Source organism: Rana temporaria, chromosome 9, assembly GCF_905171775.1.
Source record: "Rana temporaria chromosome 9, aRanTem1.1, whole genome shotgun sequence".
Taxonomy (NCBI): domain Eukaryota; kingdom Metazoa; phylum Chordata; class Amphibia; order Anura; family Ranidae; genus Rana; species Rana temporaria.
Window position 1 is genome coordinate 67,811,504 of NC_053497.1, and position 13,564 is coordinate 67,825,067.

General features: G+C 40.6%; 1 protein-coding gene across 1 annotated transcript; it reads left to right on the plus strand.

The window, feature by feature from the left end:
• The first annotated feature begins 616 nt into the window (after window positions 1-616).
• On the plus strand, window positions 617-8,584 carry LOC120914565 (meiosis-specific nuclear structural protein 1-like). Its single transcript, XM_040325242.1, has 2 exons — window positions 617-1,499; window positions 7,155-8,584. Exons 1-2 carry the CDS (start codon window positions 617-619, stop codon window positions 8,567-8,569), a joined length of 2,298 nt encoding a protein of 765 aa, XP_040181176.1. The 3' UTR covers window positions 8,570-8,584.
• Window positions 8,585-13,564: the final 4,980 nt, after the last annotated feature.

Genomic DNA, 13,564 nt, shown 5'->3' on the forward strand with positions numbered 1-13,564 from the left:
TCTTGTTGTATGAACATTACTGAGAATAGACCTGTCAGTATATGAGGAACGGGAGGGAGGGAGGAAGATAAACCCCTAAACTCCTAAAAACCTCCAAATATCCCCCTATACACAAGGAGAGCATCCCCCTCTGTCCTTTCTCAGTGCTCTGTTGTTTTCTGCAGGTTTTTTTTTTTTTTTTTTCTTAGTGTTCCTATTATTTATTTATATTTGTTGCTGTGCTGATGCTGCTTGGTTGCCTACTCGCCTATCTGTGTAGCATTGTTACCTCTCAGAATATCCTAGAAAACCTCCAAATATCCCCCTATATACAAGGAGAGTGCTCCCCTCTGTCCTTTCTCAGTGCTCTGCTGGTTTTTGCAGATTTTCTTTCTTAGTGTTCCTATTACTTATTTATTTGTATCGGTTGCTGTGCTGATGCTGCCCGGCTGCCTACTCGCCTATCTGTGTAGCATTGTTACTTCTTAGAATATCCTTGTAGTAGGGAAGGGGAGGGAGACAGGGGAAGGAGAAGGGCAGGAAGGAAATCCCCTTAAAAAAAAAAAAAAAAATAATAATAAAAAAATAAAAATTCGCAAAACTGGGGAAGAGAATAAGACCCTCCAGCAATAGCAGGATGAATAGAACAACAACGAGGGGTGTTACCTCAAAACCAACTAAAAACAACTCAGGGAACAGTTCTATACAGCAATATATGACGCAGGAAGGGAGTCTCAAAAGCCCAGGGCTTGCAAAAAAGATTGATAAAAAGAAGAACGAAAGCAAAAAAGGAGTAAGTAGCATGGAAAGCTCTAAAGGTGAAATAACAATAGAAAGTGAGCAAGAGCTCCACAATTTGGAAGAGCAAGTCCAAGACATGCAACCGCCTACAAAGGCAGAGATGAACACAATGCTGCTGAGGATGGAAAATGTTATCAGGACAGAAATTAATAAAGTAAGAACGGATCTTGGCGGGCTCCGCGAAAGAGTGGAAGAGACTGAGAAAAAAATAGAGGAACAGGATCAGGAAATAAATTACCTAAAAAAACAAGTAAGGGCGCTGAGCGACAGCCAAAGATTGGCGGCATATAGGATAGAGGACCAGGAGAATCGCAACAGGCGACAGAACCTGAGAATTAGAGCGATAGTAGAAGAAAAGGAGGAAGACCTGAGAACTATCATGAACACAATATTCAACCCTCTGCTTGAGAGGCCTGTACAATCAAAGCCCCTTAAGATAGAGAGAGTCCATCGAGTAGGGAACCCCCAACAGATAGAGAGGTACGGCCCAAGGGATGTTATCGTGCGATTCAGGAATTATGTCGATAAAGCAGAAATCTGGGGAAGACTCAGGGGGAAATCCCTGAGATATAGAGACATTGAGCTACAAATATTCTCCGATTTGTCCAAAGAAACGTTGGCAAGAAGAAGACATTTGAAACCCCTCTTAGACTTAATGCGGGCACATAATATAAAATATCAATGGGGGTTCCCGGCTTGCCTCATAGGCATAAAGGGCAGTAAAACAGCACGACTTAGGTTCCCGGAAGAATTAAATGAATTTTGTCATAAAATGGATTTAACAGCCCCAGAGTTGCCGGACTGGGTGGACTAGGTGATCTTCTTATAGCCCCGAGGTTGGAGGGGCTGGATTGGGGGGAGGAGGTGGGGTGGAGAGCTGATGGAGCGCCCTAGAGTACCACCACTAGTGAGGAGCCGTAGGTGAAGGAGAGGAGACAACCTATAGCGGCTCTCAGGCCAGGAATGGGCCAGGATGGGGGAGGGGGGGGAAATGGGGGGGGGAGGGGAGGGGGGGATTTGGAGGGAGGAGGGAGGGGGGATGGGAGGGGGGAGTGGGGGGGTGGGGGGAGGCAGAGAGACCATCTGACTGACTTCACAAGAAAATATTCCAAACACTTAAAAAAAAAAAAAAAAGACATATGACAGATGTCAAGTTTCTCTCATATAATGTAAAGGGACTAAATTCCCATACTAAAAGACACAAAATTCTCTGTGAATTAACACAGTATAAAACAGATATTGCTTATCTTCAAGAGACCCATATTACTTTGGAATCCAATATAAAGCTCTACTCAACAGAATACCCGATATGGTATTATGGGGATACAATCTCATCGCGATCCCGGGGGGTTGCTATTGGATTCGCCCGTAGAATCCGATTCGCACTGGTGGATAGACAAACAGATCCGGAGGGGAGATTTCTGTTCCTGAAAATAAAACTGGGAGGAGAGATCTATACCCTAGCTAATGTATACGCCCCCAATGTAAACTCGGTTAAATATATTAGTAAAATCATGAGAAAATTAAAAGAATTTGAAGAGGGCCATGTAGTTTTGATGGGAGATTTCAATTTCTGTATGAGCCCAAGCCTCGATAGTACGTCCTGTGCACAGGGGACAAATCGTGAGCAATTAAAAATACTGATAAAACAAATGACACAAAATCAAATGGTGGATATATGGCGGATCCTCAATCCGAGGGCCCGCGACTACACGTTTTTCTCACCTGTGCATGGGACGTACTCGAGGATCGACTATGCCCTCGTAGACCACAGACTTCTGGAGAGGGTGATAGAAGCAAGGTGTGAGATCATGACGTTATCAGACCACGCCCCTATAACCTTAAAAATAAAAACTTCTATACAAAAAGACACTCCACCAGAATGGAGATTGGATGAGAGTCTGCTGGGGGACGAGGAGGTAGTGGAGAGGATACAGAAAGAGTTGGAATGTTATTTTCAGGAGAACGATAAGGAGGGTATCTCAAGAGCATCCCTTTGGGAGGCCCATAAAGCGTATATAAGGGGAATCTTTATTGTAGAAGGGGCAAGGAAAAACAAAATAAGAACGAGTAAATTAAAAACACTAAGGGAGGAGATATATCGGCTAGAACAGGAACATAAGTCACAGGGGCAAAAGAGGGAAATATTTCATAAGTTGAGTATAATAAGGGATGAATATAGAGCTCTGGCGGAACAAGAAACTAAGAAACATATAGACCGGACAGAGAGAGAAAGATACGTCTGGGGAAACAAACCTAGTAAAAATTTGGCCAGAATGGTAAGAAAAAAGAAAACTAGGAATTTTATAGAAAAAATCAGAGACAGGAAGGGTGACTTAGTATATGCGACAAATAAAATAGCAGAAGTATTCCGGAGCTACTATGAAGAACTTTACGATATCCAACAAAAGATCAGGTGCCCACGTGAAAAAATGGACAAGAGTAGGGAAATACTACAGTTAGCTAATCTCCCAAAATTAGAAGAAGAGGAGGTAGAAGAGATGGAAGGTTCAATAACGGAACAGGAAATAAGGGAGGCCTTAAAAAACACTCCTAAGGGGAAAAGTCCCGGGCCAGATGGCTTTACATCTGCCTACCTACAAAAGTTCAGTACCATCTTAATCCCCAGACTCTGCCAATACTTCAATGGCCTTGGAACTGACTATAAAATGAGTAGAGAGGCTCTAACAGCAACGATTACTGTGATCAAAAAAGAGGGAAAGGATAATACGACCTGTTCGGGCTATCGACCGATCTCACTCCTAAACGCAGATACGAAACTGTATGCAAAAATCTTAGCGGAAAGAATGAAGGGAGCGATGACAGCCATTATCCACCCAGACCAGGTAGGTTTTATACCTGGGAGGGAGGGAAAGGATAATGGTGTGAGGGCGCTCCTTCTCCTGGAGCAGATCAAAGAAAGTGGGACCCCCGGTCTATTCCTGTCGGTTGATGCTGAGAAAGCTTTCGACAGGGTAGACTGGGGATTCCTGATACAAACCCTAGAATTCATAGGAATAGGTCCTGGGATGATAAGGAGAATAAAAACCCTATATTTCCACCCGTGTGCAAGGATCAAAATTAACGGATCCTTATCCGCCCCTTTTGAGATGAAAAATGGGACTAGGCAAGGATGTCCCCTATCTCCCCTCCTCTTCGTCTTAGCATTGGAACCCCTCCTGGCAATGGTCCGACAAAACCCAGAAATCTATGGGGTAGAAGTAGGCGAAGACGAGCATAAATTGTCAGCCTTTGCTGACGATTTATTATTCTACATAAGTAGCCCAAGAGTCACCCTCCCGAAGTTAATAGATACCTTAAAACAATATGGCGAGGTCTCAAACTTTAAAATGAATACAACAAAAACGGAGATTTTGAATATTAATATCCACAAAGATGAAGAACTATATCTGCGGAAGAAATTTAATTTCTCCTGGCAAAGAGAGATAAAGTATTTGGGTATAAAAATGGCAAATACTTTGAAAAAAATATATAGAATAAATTTTATCCCCCTCCTAGACGAAATTAAAAGAGAAATTAAAACCATATACAATAGACCAATATCGTGGTTTGGGAGGATAAATGTGGTAAAAATGGTACTTATCCCCAAAATTTTGTATAAATTCCAAATGGTCCCAATCTATTTGCCTCCGTCATATATCAAAATAATTAACTCCCTTCTAATGAAATACATATGGAACAATAAAAAACATAGAGTCTCTGCCCAAATCCTAAAACGAACCAAGAAAAAAGGCGGCCTGGCTGTACCTGACATTAGATTATACTACAACGCTTCGGTCCTCACACGGGTCATAGAATGGGCTAAAGAGTCACAGGATAAAAGGTGGATAAGTATTGAATGCAACCTAGCGAGGGCACAGTTAGGGAGATTAATCTGGAACCCCCCACACTATAGAACCCTACACATGTCAACACACGCAATTACACATAACGCTTTAAGGATATGGGATCGACTACACAAACAATTAAAAACTAAATTCAACTCACCCCTTATAGATTTGAAAGAAAACGAATATTTTGCACCTGGGACTAAAGAGGTAGGTGGTAAGTGGATTAAAAATAGAACACAGTTAAAAGACATAACACTAGAGGGCAAAATTATGACCCTTCACGAAATTAGGATTGAAATGGAGGCACTCGGCGAGTGGAGATACCTTCAGTTGGTGTCATTCGTTAAGTGCCTCCCACACCCATTGAGGTCACGAGAGGAGTACACTACATTGGAACAGATGTGCAGTACCGAAAGCTCAAAAGGAAATATCTCCAAAGTATATAAATATTTACAGAAAATAGACGAGTCGGATACGCTAAACTACATACAGAAATGGGAGAGAGACCTAGGAGTTCCAAGGGGGAAGACGACCATAGGGAGAATCCTTAATTTGACTCATACTTCGGCGGTTGATGTAAAAACCGCCGAGATGAACTTCAAGTGTCTGACAGGATGGTACACTACCCCAGATAAAATGGCCAAATTCGGAGTAGGGGAGTCAGAGGAATGTTGGAGAGGATGTGAGGCAAGAGGAACGATGGCCCACCTGTGGTGGGACTGCGAAAAAATTAAAACGTTCTGGGGAAAAGTCTTGGATTTGATAAAAGAGATAACTAAAAAAGAATTGGAAAATAATCCTTGGATAGTCCTCTTTCATGGGGGAGAAACGCCAGTGAACGATTATAGGGGATCACTAATTCCGCATTTGTTGAACTCTGCGAAACGATTGATACCCCTAAAATGGAGAAACCCGGTAAGCCCGCAAATATGGGAGTGGATCGACTCTGTAGAGGGTACTTATAGGAGGGAGAAAGTAAAATACGGTGGCGAAAAGAACAAGGCAGGAAATAAGGAAATCTGGGAAACATGGATTGATTTTAAAAAGTCTCGGAAATACGCAGAAAATATGAGAGAGGAATAAGAATGCAGCAATATAGGAAATAAAAATACTAGGTGGAGTCGGGAGATGGTCTGGGAGGGGTGGGGAGGGTAGTGGGGGGGAGGGAGGGGTGGGAAGGGACTGGGATGGGGTGATGTGCCACGTTATCACGTAATGATAGCATGTTTGATCTCGTATATATGAGGAACGCTCTAGCCCGCTTAAATTGTTAAAGGGCTGAAAGAAGATATGTTTAAAAAAAAAAAAAAAAAAAAAAAAAATAATAAATAAACTACCACAAATGATGCTATACCTGAAATAGAGACGGAATTATGAATAAAATCATGAGCAGGTCTCTTGCTGTGGTTATGTCTGACGTGGAAAAAAAAAAAAAAAAAAAAAAAAAAAAAAAGAAGAAGACACTAGGAACACTGGGAGTACAGAGATCACACTGGAAGGGACTGGGGGACATTAGGAACAAAAAGCAAGGTTGGTCCAACTAATCAATGTTATTCCGATTGAACGCTGGCTGTTTGGACATTTGTCTGAACCTTTAGGGAGTGTGGCGTGGACGAACATGACAGCTTCTGGCTGTCATTGGTTGATAAGGACATAGAAACTGCTGCTTCCTTACCAACCACTGACCTTACCCAGGCCCATTCACTTACATGGCCGGAAATCCCCTGTCACGTATGCAAATGAGCAGGGGATAGAGAGGGTTGACATTGACATCATATTTGGACAAGGGTGTCACTACTATCCCAGCTGGTAATTGTTGTTAAGAAAGCAGCAGTTGCTCACATCCGCTGCATTCTTATCAACCACTGACATCACCCAGCCCTTTTATTTACATGGCCAGGAATCCCCAGCCACATAAGGAAATGGGCGGGAAATGGAGCCTTAAATCATTGTCTAAAAATGGCCATATTTGTGCAGTGAAGTCACCACATTTCCCGCCCCATTATTTATATAGCTGATGACAGCCTAGGGAGCTCTCATTCGGCTGATGTTACCATTAGGGATTTTTCCATGTGCATCAGGCCGTTGGGTCTTTATTTTTTTTGTTGGTGAGTCACCAACAGTGGGCACTGTAATTGATGATGAATTACCAGTGGTGGACCTTTTGGGGATTTTTTTTATTTTTTATAAAGGAATTGTCAAATGTATGGGTGTTGTTCAATCAGAGACCAATATAGCCACTATTGGCGTAGCTACTGTATACAGCCTTATTATATATTATGTAGCTGTATTACATAAATTCAGGATACTTTACATCGGGCGGTGTACATGCCCCACATCAAGATGATAAGTGTATTCTTCTCCACACGGTCCTCACTTTGTAGAGATGCTTCCAGCTGCTGCTCCTGGTTCAGTCTTTTTATCTGGTCTTCCCGGGTAAATTCCCGACGTTGAGCTTCAGCTATTTGCTTTTCCCTCTGACTGCATGTCAGTCCTCTCTTTGAGACCATCATGGCTCCGCAGACCCCGCGCTTCCCCTGATCCTGGTTGCCGCTCCTGTTTGCCCGCGTTACTCCGGTAACCGTGTGGAGAAGAAGCGCTATCTTAGAAGACTGCAAGATGAAGAACAGGAGAGACAAATGGAAGATGCCATTCAGCATGCAGAGGAAACGAAAAGACTAAAGGAATTACAGTTGGAACAGGAAGAAAGAATGGCGACAGAACTGGCTAGGATCAAACAAGAAAAACTGAAAGATGAAAAACTGAGGCAACAAATCCGAGAGAACAGCCTGGAGCTCCGAGAATTAGAGCAAAAGCTGAAGTCTGCCTATCTAACCAGAGAGCGGGCTGCACAAGTAGCAGAAAAAGAGGTTGTTAAATATGAGAAAATTAAACGTGAATCTGAAATAGCTCGCAAAATGAAGGAGGAACATGAAAGGGCTTCAGAGGAGGAACTGGCTAAAGAGACCCGGCGCTATCATGAGAAGCTGCATTACCAGAAGGAGCTGGAAACGCAGCTGGAAGAAAAGGAGATAAAGAGGCAGGAAGCTTATCAGGAGTTCCTGAGGGAGAAAATCCTGGTAGATGAAATTGTAAGGAAGATTTATGAAGAAGATCAGACGGAAAGACAGTTAAAGCTGGAAAAAACGACTGCTACGAAGAGATACATCGAAGAATTCAAGGAACAGCAGAAGACTTGGAGGAAATTGGAAAAAGAGAAAATGGAGGCAGAAAATCTGAGAATTCGGTCGTTTGCAAATATGCAGCAGAGAAGAGAAGAAGACCGCATGGTCCAAATCAGGGAGCGGGAGGAGAAGAAGAAAGCTATCCAGGACTCGCTTGTGGAGCATATTCATAGAGAACAACAGCAGAGAGATGAACTCGACCAAATGCGAGAAGAGTTATACCTGGAAGAACAAGCCGAGCAGGCCAGACAGCGTGAAATTGAAGAGTTGGAAAAGAAAATTCGCCAGCGTCTTGAGTTGCAGCGAACATTTGAAGAACAAATGGCTTTTAAGCAAATTGTTCAACAAGCAGCAAAAGAGGAAGAGGAGGCTTTCAGACAGGCAATGCTTGCAAAGTTTGCTGAAGATGACAGGATTGAGCAGATGAACGCTCAGAAGAGGAGGATGAAACAATTGGAACACAAAAGAGCAGTGGAGAAACTGCTTGAGGATCGGCACCAACAGTTCATTGCCGATAAGGAACGTGAGCTCCTGGAAAGAGAGGAGGAAGAGAAGAGGGAAGCATTTCGCCGGGCTATCATTGAGGAGGAGAGACAGAAACTTCTTAAGCAACATGCCACCCAGTTACTGGGCTACCTTCCCAAGGTAATATTTAAAGGTGAAGAAGATCTCAATATGTTCGATGAAGAGTTTCGCAAGACTTTTCAGAAGAGAAGTGCAGACATGTTTTCAGATGATGGCTGGGGTTCATAAATTAAAGTATAACTACCTAAAAAAAAAAAAAAAAAAAAAAAAAAAAAAAAAGATGATAAGTGTATTTAATCGCTAATACCAGTCTACGTGTTTTGATGTTATGGGTTTCTGAAAGCTCATTTGATATGTACCAGAGATGTATACAAGTGTTGGTCTACTGAAGTTTTCACAACCAGTTTGTATTGTGATGTATATTTGCACAATGCTATAAATAAAGAATAATAAAAAAAAAAAATTGTGTGCCTTTATTTTTTTGGTGACTTTTGTGTATGAATGAGTAAGAGTACTATATGCCCCATACTCATTCACGTGGGGTATCTGGGGGGGGCTTATTTTTAAAGGGGTCTTACAAATTCTGATAAGCCTCCTGCCAGCTGACTGCCAGCCATCATCCACCCCCCACCTGGCCATTTCCTGGCTATCCCTGGCTGCATGCTCAGATTAAGGGTCTGGTATAGATTTCCTGAGGGACCTCGTGCATTTTTTATTTATTGTTTTGCATGAGGTACCCCCTTAAACTTCATACCAGACTATTCCATTAAGCCTGAAAGTCACCTCTTCCGCCTCTGAGCCCTTCAGCAGCCAGCATAGGCAGTACAGAGTCTAGTGCTACCCACAAACCCACCACAGACAAGCTTCCAACCAAAAAATCTCTTTGCCACTGAGTCAATCTCAGAGTACACTCACAAATATTTCATCATCATAATTAAGAAATGGGGTTTGGGTGTCCTTCTAACTCAATTATATCTTCAAAGTCAGGCCCCTTTTTTTACAATCATCTGCAGCCTGGGTCGTTCACTGCCCAGCAGCACATGCAAACAAAGGTTGCCTTGCCAGGTATACTTAGACACAATCCCAGGTATGACCTATGATATAAGGCATTGCCACCTTAAATACCCGAGGCCTGTAAGATGCTCAGTTATTGAACGTACATCCACACATGGCCAGATGTATAGCAGCAAAATAATGCATCTGCTTAATTTTAGAGGAAATGTGTTTCATACCTGACAGTTTTATGTTTTCTCATGCATATCACTTATTGTTCACACTTCTCCTATAGAATATATTATTCTGTTCTTAAAAGTTTCAAAAGGATTTCTGTCATAGGTTAAGAGAAGGTGAATAGTTTACACGTGTCCTTTTATTTTCTGCATGTGTTATGAGTTTGCGAAAATCTTGTGACTGGAAGACTTCATGTTTCCTTTGAATCCCTAGATTCATACGCTCCCTTACAGGTCATAGGGGGTTGTGTTAGTATTAATATTTGTAGACCACTTAAAGGGACTTTGTCATGGACAAAACTACCTGATGGAAGAGCCCATTCTATGTAAGCAAAACCAAACCTACTCACTTAGTGACTGCCTAAAACTAACACAAGTCATGAAATTGCTGCTTTTATTGGATGTCTAGTCATTCTAGAGTTATTTTAAAACAGTCCATTCATATAATAGCGGAATACATTCAGCAGTTTTATTTGGAAGAAGGGGAAGGCGAAGTCTAGATTGTAAAGTGGCCAGGATGCACTGAGCCAAACTGCTACCCAGGAGTTAATAGTAGGCAGCTCTTAGTGAACTACAGACCACCTCCTTTATTTATAGCACACCCTAGAAGCTCTGAATAATGGGGTGCGCCTATATAAAAATTTAGACCACCACAAATGGTCAGTGATTCTAGCCTATGCCTCTCAAGCCTCACAAACCAATAGTGAGACATGGGAGGGACCATCCCCTTGAGGTGCTCTCCAGCCAGTCAAAGTGAAGACTGTCTACTGTAAAAGTAATCTATTCTGTGCCCCCATCCTTGTAATTCACTATTGCTGAAAAAACTTCAACAAGCATTTCTTTACTCCTCCAACTATGCCTCTTTGTTGAAGGAAATATAGAAAAAATAATGGCATTAAAAGTAAAATTTCAGTGTTTTCAGATGGCACCAAGCTACGTAGCGGAATAACATAGCTACAGGATGTCTCCAACTTACAAACGGACTGCCTAATTGGGCAACAATGTGGCAAATGAGGCTTAATGTTAATAAATATAAAGTTATGCACTTGGGGAAACAAAAAAACATGCCTGTATCATACATTCCAGGAGGCGTGCAACTTGGGAAATCAACGGTTCGAGGGGAACTGGGTTCGCTGGTAGATCATAGACTTAATAATAGCATGCAATTCCAAGCTGCAGTTTCGAATGCAAGGAGAGAGAGAGAGAGACTTTTTACTATAAACTGTGATCCTAATAGCGCTGGTCATTTATTGTTGATTGTGTCTGCCTGGGTGGGCAGATTGTTTCCGGCTGCTGGGGTGGTTTGGGTTAAGCTGATATTTATAAATGGTTATTAAGACCTCAACAGGTGTATAAGTTTAGTTTTGGGCTCCAGTTTACAAAAATGATATCAGAAAACTGGAGAAAATGCAGAGAAGGGCAACCAAACTGATAAGAGGCATGGAGGAGCAGAGTTATGGAAAAGAAAGGGGAGATTTGCTGAACTAAATGTATTATTGAAAAGAGGAGATATGATCACCATGTATAAATACAAGTGGTCCATATAGGGAACTTGGTGTAGAGTTATTTACTTTCAAGTCATTATAGAGGACAAGGGGGCACTATTTATGTCTGGCAGAAAAGACGATTAACCTTCACATATGGAATGACTTCTTTAAAATAAGCTGTGAAGGTGTGGAATAGACTCCCTTAAGATCTAGTTCTGGCCAGCTCAGTAGATTGTTTTAAATAGGTCTGGATGCATAAATGCAAAAAATATAACTGGATACTAATATTTATAGGTAATAACACCAATAATGATTGATCCAGGGGATAGTCAAATGTATTCTGGGGGATCAGGAAGGAATTTATTTACTGCCCATTGTAGCAAATGGTATCATGCTTTATAGGGTTTTTATTTGTTTGCCTTCATCTGGGTCAACTGTGGGTATAGGACTCTGTAGATGGAGGTTTTTATTTATTTGTTATACCTATTATTTTTTATTATTATTATTGGTTGAACTGGATGGGCTTGTGTCTTTTTTCAACTTAATTTTTTATTATATTTATATGCTATGTTTTCCCTATACCCGCCAGTAAAATTAATAATTTAAATTCATATTGATTTTTAATTATAAATAAAATCTATTAATCCAAAAGTAGCCTCCTTGAATCCTTGCTCAAGGCAGTGAAAAGCCACTTAAACTGGATGACCAGGGTGAGGCTTAATACTAAATCAGGCAGAAGGTAAGTCCCCATTTACAGGCCTTCTGAATAAAAAGGGGCACCACAGGAACCTATGGATCAGTATGGAGATTTACACAGATACCTTATGTCAACCACATGGTTGTTTCCGTAGATATATTTTAATTATGAAACAGTTCAGATGGGAGGACAAATGTATAGATGTGCCATTTAGTAAAGGAAAAAAAATATGTATACAAAATACTACTAATTAAATATCCTGTAATTGGACTATATACTGTATGATGAAAAACAAGTCAGAAAAAGTTTCCTGTTATTTAACTTTTATTAGATTATCATAACATTACAAAGTGATAAATAGCAATGTAGCCAACATTAAAGCGGAACTTTACCCATAAAAACTTGATAAAAAATAATGTTCTTTAACATTAATAATTATGCTACCAAAATTTGTGTGTGCTGTAAATTGCACAGCAGTAAATCATAAGCAGAACTACACCCAACCCTTTAAAAAGTTAAATTCCTGGAATGCCAGGCCTGCTGACTGTCACATTTGCTTGTGCCCTTAACCAAACTGTCAACCCCATCAAATGGCTGGATTCATAACTGATCACATGTGCAGCACCATGGCAGCTTTGTTGGCTGTAATAGATAGGAGGGTTTAATTACGCTTTAAGGCTGTCGGCAAATTTGACAGTGCTTAAAAATAGAGAGCGACTGAGCATGTGCAGAGCAGGGTGAGACAGTGTATTACTGGAATTTAAACAGTATAGACACTTATTTTTAATGTTTTACATTATTCCTTCAAAAGGGACCAGCCTGAAGTGATCTAGCAGGACTTAATTTTCTGACTAAAGTTCCACTTTAAGAACAAAGAGCCATTTGTAATATTATCATAGACATAAATCTGAAATAGCTAAAGATTCTCTTACCAAGAAAGACACATGCATGAGCATAGTGAACACAGACACCTGAAACTAATGGCAAAATCACCTTACTGTATATTGTTTTCTTGGAGCAGGTCTTCCAAAATTTCTATTGTATTAACAAATAAAATCACACATGGAGAATGTAGATCCCAGCATAGCGTCTATGTTACTTTAGGCATCTAGGTATTGTTGAGGTCGAAATTAAATTTTCAGTGGCTATTTGGACTACATGGTTCATTATTTTACCTGTATTGTAAAGCCACCACATTTTATCTTCAATACTTCACTTATTTCAAGCTGGATCCCTCCAAGTAACCACTTGGAATTATGTCACTGCTGTAGAGATGTGGGTTATTAGTTTCTTTTGATAGTCTTTGTGAGAATGAATTTTCCTTTCTACAGATTGCCATTAAGGGGTCAAGTGGGGCATGAGATTGCAGAACTGAGGAAAATAATGACTAACACATGCACCAGAAGTTGTGTTCGGCTCTGTAGGTCCTCAAACACTGGAAGATGTCTGCTGATTGAGTGCAATCCTAAATGCAGAGGTCATCAGAAGGTTTAAACTTTTTTTTATCTGAATAAGAAAATATCATTAATAAAATATTTTATTTAATACTTCCATTATTTAAAAAAAATAGAACATACAGTATGTCAAAGGATCAGACCATTACCATTGGACAAGCAGCATATTAAAGGAAAATATTGGTTTAGGGCCAAGTAATCTGACTATTTTAAAAATTGTAATCACAAACATACATTTTTCTCAAAGTTTTAAAGAGTGAGTTGCCATAAGGCTCCGAACTAAGCTTGGATCTTCATATAGTCAGATTTGATTGCACATTTATTATTTCAAAATATTATTATTATTATTATACACG

What these genes read in the sequence shown, in the direction of transcription:
- LOC120914565 (XM_040325242.1), top strand. Translation starts at nt 617, where the DNA reads ATGAATAGAACAACAACGAGGGGTGTTACCTCAAAACCAACTAAAAAC. An exon ending in CCTCATAGGCATAAAGGGCA is followed by an intron (nt 1,500 to 7,154) that starts GTAAAACAGCAC and finishes ATGGCTCCGCAG; the next exon opens with ACCCCGCGCTTCCCCTGATC.